At 41.1% G+C, this 21,911-nt stretch overlaps 1 protein-coding gene across 1 annotated transcript; it reads right to left on the bottom strand.

The window, feature by feature from the left end:
• Positions 1-14,733: 14,733 nt before the first annotated feature.
• Positions 14,734-15,618, bottom strand: LOC121476069 (single-pass membrane and coiled-coil domain-containing protein 3-like). Its single transcript, XM_041729812.1, has 2 exons — positions 15,551-15,618; positions 14,734-15,355 (listed from the first exon to the last, which is right to left on the bottom strand). Exons 1-2 carry the CDS (start codon positions 15,616-15,618, stop codon positions 14,734-14,736), a joined length of 690 nt encoding a protein of 229 aa, XP_041585746.1.
• Positions 15,619-21,911: the final 6,293 nt, after the last annotated feature.

The raw sequence follows: 21,911 nt of genomic DNA, 5'->3' as shown, positions 1-21,911 counted from the left end.
TTGATTACCTCTCCTCCTAGACTGAAATAGCAGGAGACCAGCAGCAGCAATACTTTATTTTTTTGTTTTAGTTTTTATGCCTAGAATAGAGATGGTGCTTAAGAAATAATTATTGCATGGAACAGAGAAATTACTGGATTTAAAAGTCATGGGTTCCAAGGTCAGACACAACTCAAGTTAAAAATAACTGGTCACATTGTTTGCAGAAGATATTAGGCACAAATTACTTGTGCATTGACTAGCTAACTGGCCCAAGTCAATCAATGGCATAGTGGAGCAACCATTTTTCCCTAAACTTTTTTATTATAAAAAATTCATACATAAAGAAAAGTTACACAAATAGTAATATAATGAACATTTTTTATATATACAAGCTAAGTAGAAAAATGTTGGGTTGTTGATTTCTAGCCATATTTGCTTTATATCTATAAAGATTCTAGATGTTTTAAGATAGCTATCATATTAAATAAAAAGACAGTCTTTAGAGAAAAAACAGCTAAAGCAAAGCTATTAAAAAATCATTCTGGAGGCACTTGGGCACCTCTGTCAGTTGGACTCTTGATTTCGGCTCAGGTTGTGGTCTCGGGCCTGATATTGGGGTTATTGGACAGAGCCGTCTCGGCTCTAATCACAGCGAGGACTCTCTCCCTCTCTACCCACCCCATCATGCTCTTGCACACTCTCTCTCTCTCTCAAATAAAAGAAAATCTTAAATCTCTCAAATAAAAATCTTTAAAAAAAAAAAAGAGTCATTCTATTGCCTACCTGTATCTTATTAACTTTCCTTTTTGGATTTATCTATTGCTGCCCCTCCACTTATATACTGTTCTCTAGCCATGCTGAACTGCTTTAAATTCTAGAACCAACATTCAGGTTTCTCTCTCCTTCCTCTGGGTCTTTGTACACACTGTTCATTTTACTTGGTACATTTTATCTCCATCCACTTTCATTTCGCTTGTGTGTACTTTGCTTCTGAACTTAAATATCTTCTGCTTCTTTCAGGTATTGCTGACACCTTCAGGCTGCCTTGGAGCTTCCACCATGGTTCCCCTGGTACTTCTATCAGAGCTCTTAAAACACAGTGTGCCATAATAAAAAAATTTAGTCTCTGCACTCACCCATCCCCCCCCCCTTTTCCTGGCATGCAGCTCCTAAAATCCTTGGAGTCTCCAAAGGGTTAATTATCTGTCTGCTAATGAGATGGCTGGGGGCTCCCAGAAAGCTTCTGGATAGGACCTTGTTGCCAGGTGAGGAAACCAGGTGTTTAGAGGGTCGGAGATTTCGGTTCCATCCCTGACCTCTGTGGTGGGGAAAGAGGCTAGAGGTTGAATCAGTCACTAAAGGTCAGTGATTTAATCATGTTTACATAATGAAGCCTCCATACAAAACCCCAACTGAGAGTGTTCAGAATGCATCTGGGATTGGTAAATGGGTGGAGATACTAGAAGGGTGCTGTGCTTGGAGGAGGCTGGGAAGTTTCTCAGGCCTGCCCACTTGCCTTACCTTATGCATTTTTTTCATCTGGCTATTCCTAAAGTGTATACTTTTATTAAAAAAAAAAAAAAAACACCTGGCAATCTAATAAGTAAACTGTTTCATGAGTTCTCTGAGCTGTTCTAGCAAATTATCAAACCTAAGGAGGGGCTGTGGGAACCTCCAATAATATAACCAGTCAGAAGTACAGGTGACAAATTGGAATTTGTAACTGGTATTGAAGGGGAGTGGGGTAGCCTTGTGAGACTGAGCCCTTAACCTATGGGATATGACTCTAACTGCAGATGGATCGCACCAGAATTGAGTTAAATTGTAGGATACTCAATCAGTGTACACTGAGAATGGGAAAATAGATTGATCTGGAAAATCCAAACATCTGATGTCAAAAGTTTTGAAAGTTTTGAAAGAAAACTTTTGAAGGAAAAAAAAGGAGTTTTCCACTAATTGGTGAGTAAAAGGTGTAGGGGAGTTTTTTCCCTTCACATGGCCTATGTCTTTCTCCATTAGACCCCAGTTAGATAATAAGGACTGTATGTCATTGATCTCTGCATCTTCCATATCCAGATGAGGCTTTCCACATAGTAAGTGCTCAATGAATATTTGCTCTAAGAATAAATTGATGAAGAAGCAGTAAACTAGGCATCATAGAACTTGAGCAACTGAATGTCATTGGCAATATATCCCCTCTTTTGGCCTTAGCTTCCCCATTTGTGCTCCTTGATCTTTAATGTTCCTTCCAGACTTCAAACACCATTATTCCACAGTGTAGAAAGGAGTGGCTTCTACAGACACCAAATGCCAAGCAGTTCCTATGGCAACCACAGATTCTGTTAGTCCAAATCTGCAGAATTTCACCCTGAATGCATGAGGCTTTAGGAGATTCCCAAGGCCCTCCCTTCTCCCAGAGGCAGATGATATGATCTGTCTTCCTCTATTAGCAGACTCTTCCATCCTGGGTCTGTTTCTGAGGTCTCTGGAGATTTAACAGATAGTTACCATAGAAACAGCAGAGGGCTAGAAGGCTTTTCCCTCTCTGTGCCCACGGGTCTGGAATAGGCAGGTGAACTCCTGGTAAATTCGAGAGAGAGTCCTAATAAAAGCTGACTCAAAGGGGGACACCAGGAAATAATATTCAGTGTAACATACAGCATTTGTAGGGCGCTTTCCACTTAGACCAGCTCAGCTGATTCTCACGTCAACCAGGGAAAGCAATTGCTGCCATCCCTATTTCACAGATGAGGAAACCGAATCTCAGCTCAGAGAATTAGGATTTCCTGAGGTCATGAAGTTAGAAAGACAAGACTGATTTAAAGCCATGTCTGATTTGAAAGTCTGTGCTCTTAACCACTAGTGGTTAAGTCCACAAATAAGACCAGTGAGATCTTACTTAGCACTATATGCCTACAGAAAATGGGATTCCTGGAACCAGCCAGGTATCAGGGCCTCATGGGCAGTCCAAGCTCTCAACTCTAAAAGAGAATTTAGGGCTGTCTGGAGCTGGTGTCGACATCCAACTGATTGCATACAGCAGAACCTCAGGATATGCCAGGCCCTAGCAGAATGCAAGGTGCCAGGATTGTAAGGACAACCACTGCCTCTCAAAACCCTTCCTACTTCTCACCTTTACTTCATTTAATTCTTGCAAAGACCTATGAGAGGCAGGTTACCGTGCCCATTTTGCAGATAGACACTGAACTCAAAGAGGTGACTTGTCCGAAGTTAAGTAGCAAGGAAATAGTTGAAAGAGATTATTCTAGATCTTCTGATTACAATTTCAATGTCCCAAGTACTAAAATTTTACTCATTCTGTTACAAGGTGGAGGAGGGGCAGTAAAGTATCCTCCAAACTGAGAAGGCAGTTTGAGACTGAAAAATGAAGTGACTCCATTCCACACACACAGTTTTATTCAGGGTTACTTACTGACAGTGGGGGCTTGGGCAGGTGACAATCTGATGAGGTGGGTTGGGACTTAAGGAAGGGGCTGGTTGCCAGGAGGGCTAACCACGTGATTAGGGAGTCCGAACTTTTGAACTTTTACCACTGGGACCTCTGGGGAGGGAAGAGGGGTTTGAGATTGAGTTCGGTCACCAATGGCAACTGGTTTAACCAATCATGCTTATATAATAAAAACTCCAAAAAACCCCCAAAATGACAGGGTCCAGAGAGCTTCCAAGTTAGTGAACATGTGGTGATTTGCAGGAGCGTGATGCACTTGAGGAGGGCATCAAAGTTCTGCACCCTTCCTCCATACATTGCCCTATGCATCTCTTCCATTTAGCTGTTGATTTGTATCCTTTAATATCTTTTGTAATAAAATCATCAGTGAGTAAACAGGTTCCCTGAGTTCCATGAGCTACTCTAGCAAATTAATCTAACCCAAAGAGGGGATTGTGCAACTTGTGATTTATAGCCAGTTGGTCAGAAGTACAGGTAAAAACCTGGATTTGTGACTGGCATCTGGAGGATGGTTTATAGGACTGAGCCCCTAGCCTGTGGAATCTGATGCTATCTCTAGGAAGATAGGATCAGAATTGGGTGGAATTATAGAAAATTCAGCGTGTTGGAGAATTGCTTGTTGGTGTGAGAAACACAAATGGGTGCTCAGAATCTTTTATGAAAGGACTTATCTGAGATCACATAGAAAGTAACAAGTAGCAGCTGAATTTCAACTCAGGTATATCCAGTTATAATCTCCTCTACACGAAACCCAGGTCTGTAAAGAACTGAGCAAAATGTACTTTGTCTCCACCTTGTTCACACTGATTCCTCAGTTTAGCAAGCCCTCCCATCTATATTAGCATTTTGTTTGCATGTGACCTAAAATACTAATGGCTTAACGACTGGACCTTAGTTTTTTTCACATAAGAAAATCCCAGAGGGGTGCCTGCATAGCAGAGTTGGTTAAGCATCTGCCTTTGGCTCAGGTCCTGATCTCAGGGAATTGAGCCCCTATTGGGCTCTCTGCTCAGAGGGGAGCCTGCTTCTCCCTCTCCCTCTCTTTCTGCCTCTCCCCTCCACCCTGCCACCTGTCCTTGCTCTCTCTGTCTCTCAAATAAAAAAAATATTTTTTTAAAAGAGAGAGAGAGAGAGAAGGTCCCAGAGATGCAGCAGCCCAGGGCTAGCATGGCAATTTCAGAGTGATCAGCAACCCATGCCCCAACCAACTCTCTCCTCTGACGTTCTTATGGTGTGTCCCTTTTCCGCAGAGCTGAAGCAGTTCCTGGAATTCCAGCCACTATGCCCGAGTTCTAAACAAAACGATGGAGAATAGTGTATTCCCCTTCATTAAGAAACTTTCTAGGGGAAGCCTGGGTGGCTCAGCGTTTGGCACCTGCCTTCCGCCCAGGGCGTGGTCCTGGAGGTCTGGGATCGAGTCCCACATCAGGCTCTATGCATGTGTCTCAGCCTCTCTCTGTATCTCTCATGAATAAATAAATAAAATCTTAAAAAAAAAAAAGAAACTTTCTAGAATTACTAGATTACATACCCTTTTATACATCCCTGACCAAACTTAGTCATGCCAAGGTGCCACGACTAGCTGCCAGGGAGGCTGGCAACTCTGTCATTCCGTAGGGCATTCTGTTCCTGAAGAGAAAGGGAAACATGGACTAACAGTGCTGGTCACACCAGCCTGCAAGACTCAACATTATTTTCATCTCCTCCTTGAAGCCCTTCTGACTACCAAAGCCCAATGTGATCTCACCCTTCTCTGAACACTTATCACGCTTACCAATATGGTTTTTAGCAAGCACCATATTAGCTTCTACATTACTTATGCACTTGCTATTCCAGATATGAAAGGTAGAGGGATGATAGTGGGACAGATATATCTGGGTCATGAAAATGGACATAGGTATGGATATGAATAGATCTAGTAAATGTAAATAAAGATATAAGTACAAACTTGCAAATGGGTGGCACACTGTTTTTTGGGAAAAAACAGATCCAAGTTCAAATCCTATCTTTACTCATAATTTCAGTACAAATTTGCACATTAATTAAGCCTCAATTTCCTAATCTGTAAAACTAAGAACATAATTGGACCTACCTAAGAAAATTGTGATGGCTTAAAAGACAATGCATGTAAAGGACTTAATACTATGCCAGGTACATAGTAAGTGCTTATTAAATGTTAGCCACTTTTATTCCCCTGCATTCCTCACAATGGCCCTATGAGATTGATCATCCTCAATCTTTTAAAAAGAGGAAACTGAGACTCAGAGAAGTTAAAGAACTTGCCTAAGGTAACAGTGCTGGTGGTAGTACTTCTGAAACATGGCCTCAAACCTGATCTCAAATCGTGAGCTCTTAGTTCAAGACCCTTGTTTCCTGCCTCTTCCCACCCCCCCCCCCCCCCGCTCCCCCCAGCATGTCTAATACACAACAGACTTTCTGGTATTGTTTGCTGTGACAAATTCAAATAAATCAGCTGTCATTCTGTCTTTTGCTTGAAGGCCTTCTAGGCTGTTAGCTCCATAGCACATTGAAATACAGGGAAAAATATTTTTAATTTTCAGGATACAGATCATTTTCATATTAAATCCATATAGGGTGGAAAATCTGATTAGAAAGATTTTATTTAGAAAGAAATTAGCTCAAGGCAGGCTTTTTGACTAGCAGAGGAATAATGGGGAAAAGCAGATGCAACTAAGTAAAACATCAAGCCACTCTCTCTTGGAAATGAAATTTAGCATTCCAAGCTGCCATACTTCATTTGCTCCAGGTACAAAACCATCTGAGTATCTTTCTCACTATGAATCAAGATACTTTCATAAGCAATAACTCAATTTGGAGACAATTGCCCTTGGGAAGGGAAGGATGCAGTACACTCATATTTACATTTCTGAAACTTAAGACATGGGCTCAGTCAGCTATAATTGAAAACCAAAGTGGGAGGGCACTCCTACAGTTCATGCTGAGCCATGCTTGGCTGGGGAGGTGACCAGATTCACTTCACAGTCCTCTAAGTGGAGAACTTCACGTGAATAGGCACAGATTCCCTGTCAAAATTCCTGGGCTTTAGTTTCAGAACTTGCTGTATGATAGGTGTCTTTCTGGGCAAGCAACCTTCTCTCTTTGCATTTCAATAAAATAAGGGATTTGGGCTCTCTGACCATTTGAGTCTCTTCCAGCTGAAACTATATTTTATAAACCTGGAATTCATTTTGGATGCTTACAGAGGATTAAGTAAGGCACATTAAATGTCATAGGTCACTTGCTGGTTTGTTTTGTCTGCTGAATTTGTTTTTTATAAGACATCATTTTTCATTGACTTTTTTCATCTTTAAGGGGGTGATTTTACTTAGGATTTAACACTCTGTATAGAGTATGGCATGTTGTCGATATGTGGATGAATATTTTTTACATCTCTGTAGCATTTTACACTCTCCACAGCAATTCCACTCTCATTATCCCCCTGGTTTTCACCATTAGCCCCTGAGATCAGAACAATATTATTGAAGCAGTGAGGAAAGGCATGAATTTTGAAATCAAGGAGCCTGAGGACAAATTCTAGTTCAACCCTTTAGAAGTCCAGAGATCTTAGGAAAGTTTCTTTTTTTTTTAATATTTTATTTTATTATTCATTCATGAGAGACAGATTGAGAGAGAGAGAGAGAGGCAGAGGGAGAAGCAGGCTCTATGCAGGGAGCCCGATGTGGGACTCGGTCCCGGGACTCCACGATCATGCCCTGGGTGGAAAGCAGGCGCTAAAGCGCTGAGCCACCCAGGGATCCCCCTTAGGAAAGTTTCTTAACTTTTCTGAACCTTCCAGTTTCCTTATCTACAAAAAGGAAAAGATGGTAACAATAAAATGAGGTTTTTTTTGTATGAAGCACCTAGCAGCCTAATAGCTGGTGTTCTCCTTTATCTTGGGAGGCAGAAGAAGGCTAGAGAATAGGAGACTCTAATAAGGTTAAGAGCTACCCAGGGCAACATCAAACAAGAGGGAGGTGAAGACTGATCACATTTGAGACACTTGGAAAAAATGTACTTTGATTTTCTCATTTGTTTGAAAGATAAGGAATGTATACATATAGTAAGTGGAGAGGGACTGAGGAAAATGTCAGTCTACACTGGCCAGCTCAGGAATTCTGGAACATCTAGGCAGCCCAATCATTCATCCTTGTATCCAAGGAATATCGAGTATTTACTATTAACAAAAAGACTTGCCAGGCCTCTAGTGGGGAAGAAAAAAAAAGAAATTTGGGGGTTAGGATGAAGCCCTAAAGGCAAAGATTTCTTTTCTCTGTACCTCATGGAAGTGATGGAGTTCACAGAGCTGGTGATAGGCTCTGGGAGGGTTTCTGAGTCACTGGTTCACTCTAGCACTATCCTGGGTACTAGTCAGTTGGACTAGCCCTCTTATCCTCTTGAAGTTGCAGATGGTCTGGAGGGAACACAGCAGTGACCCGGGAGAGATATGAGGATTCAAACAGAGGTGTCACTGAAGGGAAGGTGCTTCTGTGTGGGAAGGTCACATATGCTTCCCAGGGAAGGTGATGTTAGAGCTTAATCTTCAAGGTAAGGCTTATGAAGAGTTGACCAGACTGATGAGGGGAAGAAATCTCTCCAGGCAGAGGTGAGATGGAGCCTAGAGCACATAAGAAACCACAGATAGTTAGGGATTTATGGAGGCGTAGAAGGGGCAGGACCAGAGAGATAGGTGGTCAGGAGGAGGAGATCCTAAAGGCTTTGAATGAAATCAGAAAGGACAGAATGCTATAGGCAGTGAGAATCCAGCGTGAGGAAATGAGGAAGTAATCCATCCACTTGCTCTTGGAGAGATCCTGCTAGATCCTGGACCTTCGTGGGAGGGAAAGAGAATGAAGGCTAACCAGATGCAAACTCACGGAAATTTCCTAGTCACCTGAATGGGCAAAACTCTTGGTTATTTTTCTTTAAAATTTAGAGGGAAATTAATCACTTCTCAAAAACTTCTTATTTCCAGGCAGCTGTTTTAGCAGGCAGGACTTGAAATGAGTTTAAATGTTGTCTTTCTCACTTATTATCTGTGTAGTAATGGATAGTAATGGACAGATTTCTTAAACTGCCTGCCTCAATTCCGTCATCTGTTTAACGACAATTTTCCTATCTTGAGGGGTTATTGTGAGACTAAGATAATGTATATAAAGGGCTCATGTTCAAAAGTTAACTTGATAAGTGATATCTATATTATTCCAGAGTCAGTGCTCCAAGTTCATTTAAATATGACTTAATTTAGGGTGTTCAATCTATAAAAATTCAATCTATTTGTGGCAATCCAGGAACACATTTACCCTTTAAAGGGAGATGCGCTAGAGTCTTCTCTGTAACTCTCTTATCTGTCCCTGAAGGTCAAATTCTTAAAATGTTGGGTGGGAGTTGAAGAGGGAAAATAGGCAGGAAACTGTTAAATCATTCAATTATATGTTTCATCTGAATCGTTTGAATCATATGACGACACCTAACCTTTCTCAGTTTTCCTTTGATTTTTCTCTTTATAGCTTTAGTCACCTCAGACAAACCAATTAAACTTCATAAACCCTTGAAGGATTATGTGTTCCCAGCTCAGCCTCACTTAGAATTTCAAATGAGACGCCATCTTCTCAGAGAATACTCAATTGTTCCTTTATCAACTCCTGTGATTTCTCAATGTCAGTCACTCAGGCAGCCTTTATTAGGTGATTTCTATTCTCAGTGGATAACATAAAAAGGAGAAAAAGGCATATCATTCAGATGCAGAATTAACAGTCTGGGCGCTTTGCAAAGCCTCCACAGGGCTTTCTATACCTTACAGTTTAAAACCACCTTACAGTCTACAAGTCACTTTGCAGTTTTTAAGGCACTATAGTTTTTAGTCCTTGCAGGAACTCTGGTATGTATTACAATCAGCATTTTGCAGATGAGGAACTTTGCTCAGTGAAGGTTTATGACTTACTCACAAGATCTAGATTTTGCAAGAGGCAGAATTGGTGCTTCATCCCAGGTCTCTCTGACTTGAGGTTCAGCTCTGCTAAAACACAGTGGCCTGAAAACCTGAGCCTGAGAAACTTCAATGAAAAGGCAAATTATCCTAAGTTTATTTAAAGACCTTTTGCAACCAATGCAGCTACATCTTCTCTAGAGGAAATGTAAGTAGACTTACTGAGTTACCACAATAGGTGAGCACAGTTTGGAAATGTGTCTCTGTTTGCTTAACAACTGCAAAATGGTTTAAAGGCTTAAAAAGAAGTTTTCTTTTTTTTTTTTTTTTAAATTTTTTTTTTTAAATTTTTTATTTATTTATGATAGTCACAGAGAGAGAGAGAGAGGCAGAGACACAGGCGGAGGGAGAAGCAGGCTCCATGCACCGGGAGCCCGACGTGGGACTCGATCCCCGGTCTCCAGGATCGCGCCCTGGGCCAAAGGCAGGCGCCAAACCGCTGCGCCACCCAGGGATCCCAAAAAGAAGTTTTCATTTAACACATGTTTATTGAGTTCCCTGTGAGCACCTGACACCATTGTACGTATTGAGAATATGACAATGAACAGAATAGACAAAACTCTCTTGCGGAGCTCACACGCTAGAGGGGGAGATGAACAGAAAACAAAAAAAAAAGCAAATATATAAGATGGTGATAAGTGCTGTTGAGAAAAATAAAGCAGGAAAAGGATTGTGGGGTGCTGGGAGGCCAAATTTGGATGATATAGGCCTCCATAAGGAAGAGCCTTGGAGCTGATGTGGGGGGAAATCCAGCCTCCACCACTTAGCAGCCTTGAGTTTTGAGGAGTTATTTTAATTACCCCACGTGAGCCTGTGTGTCTTCATCCATTGGGCCTCACAAGGTTATTAGGAGACTCAGTAATGAAGGTAGTACTTCGTGCACAAAGTAAGCATTAGTATACTTCCCATCTCCCCATTAACACTGTTCAAAGATAAGCTGAGGCATATGTTGGGAGGAAAGCTTTTCCCTTTTGTCCTTCTAGGTTCTTTGGCTGACCCTAACAAGTAAAATGACACAAGACAGATAAATAGGAGGAAAACAAACTTAATTTCATGTGTAAGTGATCTCATAAAAATGAGACTCAAGTCACCAAAGCAGGCAGCTTTTAACCCTTTTAGACAAAGAAACAATAAATTTGTGAAGAGTTAACAAGACAAAGAAGTTTGGGCTTGCTGCAGCAAATTAATGAAGAAGTAAGAAGATTTATTTATACAGTCTTCTCATCCCTGAGTTCTCTCTCCGGCAATAGGTTACCTCTACACTCAGGTGTAGGGAGGTTACCTTTCACATAGGAAATTTATTTCCTGCTCTCAGAGGACAGAAAATTTTCTTGCACTGGCTATTTCTTAAGTAGCTTTAACTCAAAATAATCAGTATGCCAAAGTGGCATATTTGGGGGCTGCCTATCCTAAACCAAATCACATATTGAAATTTTTAATAGTTTATTTGAGCAAAAATCAGTTCTATTTGGCAGCACCAAAATGAAAGTGGTTAGGAATACTCCACCCACTGGAGTCAGGGACCCACAGAAGTTGTGAAGTAATAATAAGTGTTGTTTTGAGGCGATTTGTTTTGGGGCAATTTGTTTTGCAGCCACAGATAATCAATAAACCTCTCTTCCTTAATCATATTTTATTCACATTTTGGACATAAAAAAGCCAAACAAATGTTTCATCCTAATTTTGAATTTTTTAGAACAGATATCTGAAGTGTTGATTTCAACTTTTTTACCTTTTTTCATCCTCCAAATAGAGATCTGTATGACTCAAAGAGATGTTGATGGATTCTCATGTGAAAGAGCTCTTGAGTTTAAGAAGCTTTCATATAAATAGGGCATATATTTTTTTAAATAAAAGTAACACTTGTGTTTAAAAATATAGAGAGTAGGGCAGCCTGGGTGGCTCAGTGGTTTAGCGCCACCTTGGCCCAGGGCGTGATCCTGGAGATAAGGGATCAAGTGCTGCGTCAGGCTCCCTGCATGGAGTCTGCCTCTCCCTCTGCCTGTGTCTCTGCCTCTCTCTGTCTCTCTCTGTGTCTCTCATGAATAAATAAATAAAATCTTTTAAAAAATAGAGTATACAGAATTAAAGACAAAAGATATTTTTCCTAATCCCAGTATTACTTTCTAGAAACTATGACTATTTTTTAAAGATTTATTTATTTATTTGAGGGAGAAGGAGAGAGCATGAGGAGGGACAGAAGGAAAGAATCTCAAGCAGACTCCCTACTGAGGACAGAGCCTAACTGGGGGCTCAATCTCACGATCCAGGGGATTATGACCTGAGCTGAAACCAAGATTCAGACATTCAACCACTGAGTCACCCAGGTGCCTCAGAAATAATGACTATTAATAAATTTTTATAAATATTTATTTATTCATTTTAGAGAGAGAAAGAGAATGAGAGCTGCAAGCAGGGAGAAGGGTAGAGGGAGAGAGAATATTCAAGCAGACTCCCCACTGAACATGGAGCCCAACATAAGGCTCAAATCCAGGACCCCAAGAACATAACCTGGGCCAAAATCAAGTGGGCCACTCACCCAACTGAGCCAGCCAGGCACCCCTAACACATTTTTAATCTTTCTAGGGAGTCAGTTTCTTACACATATACCACATAGGTCCTTTTCCATGTATACAAATGGAAATAAATTATTCATACTATTAGATGCCTTGTTAGCACAGTAGGAAGCACTTCAGTCTCGTACTATTAATTTTTTCCCCCTAATTCACCCTGGAGATCTTCCTTTACTAGCCCATATATACCTACCTTCATGGTTATTTTGTAGTCAGTGGTGTGATTGTATCATAATTTAACTAGTTCCTTGCTTTTGGACCTTTAAATTGTTTTCCTTCTTTTTTAAAACTATTAAACATAGTGCTTTAATGACTTACACAAGACAGTTAAGTCTATAGAAAGATTCTTAGCAGTGAAATTGTGGTTTAAAGTATGTATATTTGAAGTTTTTATGAATATTAATAAATTCCTCTTTAAATTAATGCAACAGGATCCCTGGGTGGCGCAGCGGTTTAGCGCCTGCCTTTGGCCCAGGGCGCGATCCTGGAGACCCGGGATCGAATCCCACGTCGGGCTCCTGGTGCATGGAGCCTGCTTCTCCCTCTGCCTGTGTCTCTGCCTCTCTCTCATCTCTCTCTGTGTGACTATCATAAATAAATAAATAAATATAATAAAATTTAAAAAAAATTAATGCAACAATTTACAATTCCATTTTCAGTATATGAAAGTGCCTAGGGGGTTTTGTGTGTGTGTGTGTGTGTGTGTGTGTGTGTGTGTGTGTGTGTGTTTTATCCACCCTCACCAACACTGGGTGTTAACAAACTTAAATTTTTGCCCATCCCATAAATGAAAATCACAAAAAAATGTTTCTAGAAATAACTCAAAGAGCTTTGGTTGGCTTCTGACCAGATGCTTTTATTTTCAATGTTTTTTTTCTGAGGACTATTAGTCAATACATATTTCAAGGGATTTTACCTTTAGATTTTTCTGATGATCCTGTGATTTTCTTGTCTGAGTCAACACATAGTCCATGGCACAGTGATACTTTTAACAACAACAACAAAATGTCAAGAGCATGATTTTAACCCATTTTACTGTGAGTAAACTCCCTCTTAGAGTAAGTGTGAGATATCAAATAGTTTCAGTGGGTGATACTCATTGCAGTGAAACTCAGTATCAGGGGAAGACATTCCACATTCAGAAATAGACAACAGACACAGAGGAAAGTCACTAGTAGGCCATTAGATACAAAGCAAAAAATTCAGAAGACTAGTGATATTCCTCTAAGATATCATTTTTTTTAATGTTTTTAAATGGATCAGGTTTTCATCATATATTCCTTATCTTTTCCTCAGGAAAAAGACCCAGATTTCTGAAAGCAAAAACATTTCTTAGATTTGTTTAACTTGAAATCTCTTTAAGTATAGGTATATGATAGGGTTGGATGAAACAGAAGTTAACAAGAAAAAAATATGGAAAATCAAGGAAAAGAAAAGGAAGATAGCTAACATCTTAGGGAGCACCTATTATTTGACAAATGCTTTATGTCATTATCTCTGAATATTCACAAGATCCCCACGAGATGAATCTTGTTATCCCTAGGTTCATTTGCTGGGGCTGCCATAGTAAGGTACCACAGACCAGGTGACTCAAGCAACAGAAGTGTATTGTCTCAGAATAGCACAAGAATGGAAGAAGTCTGAGATCAAGATGTTGGCAGAGTTGGTTTCTCCTGAAGTCTCTCTCCTTGGCTTATAGGTGGTTGTTTTTCCCTATCTCTTCACATGGACTTCCTTCAAGGTGTTTAGATGTGAGGCAGCATGAATGTTATAAATATGCACTACAGGGACTTAACCTACACACTTTAGCAGTGGTCAACAGACCATAGACCACACATTGCTTTTATAGTCACTCTAAAAAGTAAAGAAGAGTGCCAGATGTGATCTTGGTAGGTGACACTAAGCACATTGCCAAAAATCAGAGCATGAATGTATGGGCTGCACTCTGAAGGCAGAATGTGATGTGGGGTCAGTATGCCTGTATATTGTATTTATATTCCCAAGTTTTTTTTTTTTTTCAGGGTCTTCCAGTTTATTGAAAATTAGCGGGCAGCCCGGGTGGCTCAGTGGTTTAGTGCCGCCTTCGGCCCAGGGCATGATCCTGGAGACCCGGGATCAAGTCCCACGTCAGGCTCCTTGCATGGAGCCTTCTTCTCCCTCTGCCTGTGTCTCTGCCTCTCTCTCTCTCTCTGTCTCTCATAAATAAATAAATAAAATCTTTAAAAAAAAATTAACCTTAAAAACTGAGGGTCAAAATTATGGTAGTATTTCTATTTCACTCAAAGTCCACAGTTAGTGTCTAGGCAGAAGTTACTAAGTACATCCCCTTAGAACTAAATGATGTCTGAAGCTAGTGGCAGAAATAAAAGTCTCCTCATTCAAATAAATTTTAATGATTTGGGGAGTTAGAAAAGGAAAAGGTAACCCCCACGCCCACAGCATTTAACCTAAAGTTGATCTGGTAGGGCAGAGTAAGAAGGGATCCTGGGATATAATCTTTTACCTCTAGCACCAACCAATGTAGGCATTTGTTGTTGATACAAAACTCTGGAGTCATCTAATTTTAGCATCTCTTAAACCATCTTTCCAAATTGTTAACTGTATTTCTATCCATGTTGGAAACGCACAGAATATGAACCTAACCAAAGGAGCAAAACACTATATTGAGATGTAGAAAAATATTCCAGGGGCACAGTGGTTGTTCATTTCATTTGCTGGTTCACTGTGTTGGTGACCTCAGTAATGGCATGACGATATTTTTCTGAAGCTGACTTGAATTCCACCAGATGTATCTCATAACTTTTAATGGCTGCTTGAAGCTGTGTTTTCTCCACTGCTCCCAGGATGGCACAGAATATCATATCTATGCCAAGACGAAGAACAGCAACTCCTATACTACCAAGGAGAGAAGCACCAATTTGAGCTAACACAGTGATCAACTTGTTAATTATGCCAGTTGTGACAGTTGAGCCTACAAGTTTAACAGCGACCGCACTGGCTGCAGAAGTAGCTTCTCCCAGGATGACTGAAATGACCTTTTGTATTATTGCAATTTTCTCTGTTTCCCTTCCTTTAATATCTCGAAGTTTTCTGTAAAGTGTTGGCTCTAGTTTATCTTTCAGGGCGTCATCAACCTTTTGCAATTCCTTTTGGATTTTCATCATGGCTTGGATGATGATGTCAGAGCTTTCTTTGATGGTCCCATCTCTTTTCATCTCAACAGAGGCCAGCTTGTACCCCAAGTGCATGTTTAAAACCCCAATCAGCTTATTGGTGGCATGGAAGCTATCAGATAGGCAATCAAGAAGCTGCTGGTGGGGATCCCTGGGTGGCTTAGCAGTTTAGCGCCTGCCTTTGGCCCAGGGTGCTATCCTGGAGCCCTTGGATCAAGTCCCGTGTCGGGCTCCCAGTATGGAGCCTGCTTCTCCCTCTGCCTGTGTCTCTGCCTCTCTCTCTTTCTATGTCTATCATGAATAAATAAATAAAATCTTTAAAAAAAAAAAAAAAAGAAGAAGCTGCTGATGAAGACAGTTTACTTCTTGGCTTCTCCATGGGTTCTCTGGATAGAGGAAGTCACTCTGAGCCATATTTCAGATATAATCTATTTGGGTTGTAAACTACACAGATCTGAACTTGGATTTCTTTTTTTTCTCCTACAAATTTTCCATTCAACTTTTTCTCTTTTTTTGATCCTAGTTCTCAGATATTATCATGAAGTGAAAACTCCAATTTCTGACTTTGAGTTTGGAAGACCATCAACTACATTCCAATTCGATATTTAGGTGAGAGGAGTCTTTCTTAGCCTGAGAAAGTATGAAATATCTATTCCCAAGTTTCTATACTTATCCAACCTAACACCCCAGATACATATATTCTTCCTATAATTATATATAGGAAGACAGGTGTAACACCATGAAAAGTACAATCTTAAAGGGGCAGAAATTTATTTATTAATTAGCAAGCATTTATTCAACAGGCAGGATAGGCACTAGGAATAAAAATATCAGCATGACACAGCCTTTGCTCTGGAATTAGCCACAGTCTGATGAGGGAAGGTACTATGATGTGAGATGGAGAATTCATAAGTTACAGACAAGGTCTCAGTGAAAGGCTTGGGGAGATCACCAGTGAGAGAGGACTTTCAAGGGGTGGAGGTTACAGAAGATAGGATCTGGAAGGCAGTTATTGAATTGGTTCTTTCATTCTGGTTATACTTCAAAACTACAGGAAGAGATTGGATTCACCTCTTTTCATGGAAATGTTTAGAATACTTCTCTTCGTGTTTTTATGTAATTTGGACAGTGAATCATGGATTGTCATGATTCTTTGAAGTTTTTTGAAGGCTGGAAACAGACCTAACCCAAGCACCTTGGAGAATCTAACACATAATTGTCACTCAGAAAGCATTTTTCCAACCAGATGAAACTATATATATATACAAGTTAAAGCTCTTCTCAGTATTAGACTTCAGTTTACTTCACTATAAAATAAAAGATATAGATATACTAGACCTGGTAATTTCTGAGGTCCCTGCTAGTGTCAACAGTCTATGACTTCACTTTGCATACTTTCTTAGAATATTCATTATCTTGGGTCAGTTAAAGTCAAATATTTGCAAATTAATTTATTATAAACCTGTGGATCCCAGCTGTTGAGAATTTGGCAGATGGCTGATTTCTTTCTGTCTAGAGCAGCTGAGGCTATGTCTATGAGATGTCAAAATAACCATTGAGCTCTGTCAAACAGCTCATCAGTGCTGATTGAAGAGAGGGCAGCCAATTCCCCAGTCTGAAGGGAACAGTCAGTTTAGTTAAAATGCTTACTCTTATGACCTCAGGCAGATACAAATCTCACTCACTGGCTTTTTAGTGTCCTCAAAGGCACTGGCTCAACATCCCTGCTAATCACTGGAAAAGGAAATTATGATAGAGATGCGTGCCTTGAGATCATTTATGTAAAAGCATTTTGCAACTATACTGTGCCATCAGAATATGACTTACTATATTACTGTTAATAGTGGTGGTCTATGGAAAAAATCTGGAAAAATATACAGCAAACTGTTAGCAGTATTTATATGTAAAACATGAGATTAAAAGATACTTTCTTAGATATGTGTTTCTATCATGTTTGAATACAAAGCAATGAATTCATATAAATTTTATACCAGAAAAACCAGCTGAGAGAAAAAGATAAATAATGTGACCTCCTCTAAGTGTAGTATTGTTTTTGGAAAAAATTTAACAACCTCTCGTCCCTGGACAGGGACTTGCTTGTAGTCCTGATGTTGCCATGTACTAGCTGGTGGGGACAGCTCAGCTACCTAATATCTCGAACCTTATTTCTTTATGTGTAAAATGGGGATAAAACTGTCCAACCTCCCGGACCCAGTGAGAGAACTTAAAATATAAACCTGAAAACACAACAGCCTAAAGAAAATCAAAGAAGTATTATTATCTTACTGGATCTTTCCAGCAACTGCATTGTTTTTGGCTAGATTTCTTATCTCTCAATTTATGAATGATACAACAAAAACCCAGACAGGTTAAGTAAATGGTGTTCGACAAGCAGGCTAAGTTCGCCCAGGGGTTTATTTTCTATTTGCATATTTTTATGCAAATGTTTTTATGCATCTGTTTGTTTGCCTAGGCCTATGGTATCACTTGCATATCATTTTCTTAAAAAAAAAATCCAAAAAAAGAATACAAGTATAGAACTCAGTTAAATCTACCATTAGCAAAAGAAAAGAGCCATGGATTCAAGCCCTATTGAAGGCTGCCAAAAGTAATTTTCCCCAGCTTTATTTATCTCCATAAAGCAATTAAGCAGAAAGCACAAAAGAAGGGAGAGGAAAAAATAGCTCATTTTAAACTTAAAGCAAGCTGTATTCTTTGCGTGGTCTCTTCCCTTCCCCCAAACCCCACTTAAGCTGCACCCTCTAGAAATGCCTGTGAGTTCTTAACATATTGAGGCTCCATCTCACATTTCACAGTTCCTGAAATGACAGATAGTGTACAGGTTGTCACTGTGAATGGCAGATCCAAAGGCTGGGGGCTTAACTGACTCCATCATTCAGAGGGGAATTGCTGAAAGCTATTTCTTTGCCATTCCAGGTAGGCATGGTTGGCTCTACCTCCAGCCAGTGTTTGACCTTGGACAATGCCTATAACATTTTTGAGCCTTCTTTTTTCTTATCTGTAAAATAGGTATCTTGATATGTACTTCATAGAGTTGTTTGCAAGAATTATATGAGAGAATGTGTATAGGATTAGCTGAAATTAATACTAGAGTACCTGGTGGGGGGGGTGACATATGGTACAAGCTCAAAAACTGCTTATTGCCTCTAAGAAGCATGATGGCATTAAGGGTTTAGTCCTTTGACGCTGATCCAGGCTGCATTAAGTGCCGGCTCTGCCATTTACTGGTGTGTACTTGACAGAGTCATTTTATCTTCTCTCCTCCTGTCCTGTAGGGTGGAGATAATGGCAGTGCCTATATCATAAGGGTTATAACATGCTTAGAACAGTGTCTGTTAAATAAATTGCAGTGAGCTCATACATTATCTAAACTGCCATGTGGGAGCTAAGGAAGCAGAGGGAACCATCTGAGGCACACTCACTGCACAACTGTCCTATGATCCAACAGCACCCCACACCTCTGAATCCATCTCTATTCCTTCTGGCAACTTCTCACTCCCCACTTTCTCCTCCCTCAGCCACCTGCCTTCTGTCACTGACTTTGTGCCTGTCCTTGAGTCTCTTCAACAACCACACCCTGCATTCAAATTCCTCAACAGAAAGGACCTTTCCCTCATGGCTCCCTTTTCCTAAGTCACCCCAGAAGTGTTTGGCCTCCCTCATGAACAGTTCTCAGTGATGATGACCACAGTTGCAAAGTCATAATCCAAAGCCCAGCAACCACTGTCCCAGGAATGTGTCCATAGATGTGGTGAATGTTTTGAATTATGGTTTTGTAACAATCATAGCAATAAGTGGTATTCTAGAGGAATCTATAAAGTGCTTGGAAACCCAAAGGCTGTTGTGCCCAAGATTGCGAATCCGAGAAACCACCAAGGAGCCGATACTGATGCAAGTACATGAGGGTTTATTTACAAGCTCGAGCTTGGGTCCAAGTATACTCCATACAGCAGAGCAGGGACTTGGACCCCGAGACTAAGAAGCATAGTAGTGTTATAGGGGTCCGTGGCCAATGAGATTGTAACATACGCAGAAAGTTGCACAGTCATGTTGGTCCACACGCAGGTGGCCAATTGAATTATGATTCACCCTAGGTGACCATTTGAACTGGCCTATTATTCTGGTTAGAATTGGCACACAGGTTTGGCGGGCAAAAGAGGGGTTTTCATTCCTTGGCAGTTAAAGGTCAGAGGTCCCGCATTCCTATGTGTGCTGGTTTCTGATAAGGTTGTGCTTAATAGTTAAACTAGGGTGAGGGAGTGCCTTAAACAACAGGCAGGTCGTGTGGGGGTTTTACGTGAGACGGCAGGTGTAGCACAAAATGGAGTTAGTCCTGCTCTGCTTGTCCAGGGGTAGGGGATTTTTGTTAGATTTCCTGGGTCCCACAAGGCAAGAAAGGTAGGTTAGCCCTGGGGCAGAGTTGGGAGAGCATGCCCAGAGCAAGGCTCATTTGAGCTGAGCCTGGAGGGATGAGTAGAAGGTTGTAGGGGGACAGGATGGGGAAAGTGTTCTAGGCAGACGGCAAAGGGTGGGCAGATGCAGGGAGATGTGAGCAGCGGTAGCCTGTGCACCTTCCCTCACACGATTGTCCACTCATCTCTCCTACACCTTTGACAGCACTTTTTATAAACTTCTCACTTCCACTGAAGCTTTCAAAAAAATGCAACTCAACTTTTCTGCAAATAAGTCTGTTTCATATTTCATCAATTTATATCCCATGTTATCGAATTATATAGTAACCACCACCACAGTGGGAATGAACAGGTGAGGATCATGTAGAACTAACTCATTAAATAGTAACTGATAACTAGTAACTCAATTAGTGGGAGTAAACGTCCACACACACAGTAACCTCTGAACTGCAAGAACCCCACTTTCCACAGGTGTCACTGAGAACGTTTGCAGAGGAAACCCAGAGCCCCCACTGACTTGGGAAGGTGGTAATGTGAAGATTAGGTAAGAGGGTCCAGGGATGCATTTGGGGTCTTTGGGAAGAAAGATGTAGACTAGATACAGCAGCACTGCCACAGGTGACCAAGGCTAGATACAGAAATGCTTCTTGGGGACCTCCTCTCTTCTGGGCACTCCTTGGACTAGTGGGCAGTGGGCAGTCCACCTGCCTGTCACCACCAATCTGGCCTTGCCCATAAACTCAGCAGTTCTTAAAGAGACAGTTCCTCTGATCTCCTGCAGGCTCGCTTCCTGCCATCTGGTAGGAGGTGGTGGTAGCCATGGAGTTTTGCCAGATCACAGCTCTGTATATACCTGGCAGATAGAAGGGAGTTTTGCATTTTATGGTGGAAGGGGGAGACTTGGAATCCCTGTGCTCATTGTTCATGGCATGCCATGACTTCAGAAATAATATATACACAAAGAAGCATGTTAGGCTTGGCAGACCCCCGGTCCCTGAAGCCATGTGCATGCAAGAACAGCCTGTACTTCCTGGGAAGCTGGCCCCACTCCCTTTATGGGATGCTTGCCCAAGAAGACAACAGACCTGGTCTGCCCCTGTGGCCTGGTAAGAAAGGCATGCCAAAGCAGACATGTCAAGTGACTAGGGACAGAGAGAACAAACAATAACATAAAAATCAAGGAGGCTCAGGCCTCAACCAGAAGAGAGATACACATGGAGTGAGCTGGAATTCTATAAATGTGTGGTGACTAGATAATATATCCCTCTTTTGTTAGGTGTGTGTGTCATCCTGCCCTTGGGAGCCACCAAGCCTTCCCTGTTTGCAAAGCATGGTAACCTATAATTGCTAATGTTAGGATGAGTCACAATAACTTAATTGTGTGCTTATTTGTTGATATCTGCATCAAAATGAAAATCCCACAGGAGGCAGGAACCATATATCTTATCCTTAGATTTTCAGGAACTAACAGACATAAATGCTCATAATCATTTGACAAATGAATAAAGGAATGAAAAAAATGAATGACAGTTTTAGAACATTTTTTTAAAGATTTATTTATTTATTTTAGAGAGCAAGAGAGCATGAGTGAGAGGGGCAGAGGGAGAGAGAAAGGGAATCTCAAGCAGACTCCCTGCTAAGTACAGATCCTGATGCAGGGCTCGATCTCAGGACCCTGAGATCATGACCTGAGCCAAAATCAAGAGTTGGATGCTTAACTGACTGGGCCACCCGCACATCCCTAGAACATTTTTATAATCACTATCACACTTGATCTTCTATCTAAAACTCTGTGAGTTAGGAAAACAGGCTTGGGGCGCTTATTTGATTCAGTGTCTGCCTTTGGCTCAGGTCGTGATCCCAGGGTCCTGGGACCAAGCCCCATATCAGGCTCCCTGCTCAGCGGTGAATCTGATTCTCCCTCTTCCTTTGCCCCTCCGCCTGCTCATGCTTGCTCTATCTCACTCTCTTTCAAATAATAAAATCTTGAGGAAAAAAAAGGAAAAGCAGGCTTTAGACACCCCATTTTATAGATCAGAAAGCAACCTCAGTGAGGCCCAAGTAGGATCTGGAGTCAGTGACAAAGCCTTTTCTCAGAGCAGAACTTCAATATCAGATCTCCTTCCCTGGGAAGAATCAAATGAGAAAGTATACCCTCCTGATGGGGAAGAGGAGACAGAGATCTCTGGTGTGACTCTCTGGCTTTGTGGACAAGGACAGTAAGGCCTTGAGAGCTAGTGGCAGAATGGAGGCTTGAACCCAGATCCCCCAACT

The sequence above is a fragment of the Vulpes lagopus genome, chromosome 15 (genome assembly GCF_018345385.1).
Source record: "Vulpes lagopus strain Blue_001 chromosome 15, ASM1834538v1, whole genome shotgun sequence".
Lineage (NCBI taxonomy): Eukaryota > Metazoa > Chordata > Mammalia > Carnivora > Canidae > Vulpes > Vulpes lagopus.
The sequence above is the reverse complement of the archived record's forward strand: the minus strand, read 5'-3'. Positions and strand labels throughout refer to the sequence as shown.

Excerpts from the sequence above, each read along its gene's own strand:
- LOC121476069 (XM_041729812.1), bottom strand. The coding sequence starts at position 15,618 with ATGGCTCAGAGTGACTTCCTCTATCCAGAGAACCCATGGAGAAGCCAA. Across the intron at positions 15,356-15,550 it reads GAAGTAAACTGTCTTCATCA|GGATCCCCACCAGCAGCTTC; the intron begins GCAGCTTCTTCT and ends TAAGCCACCCAG.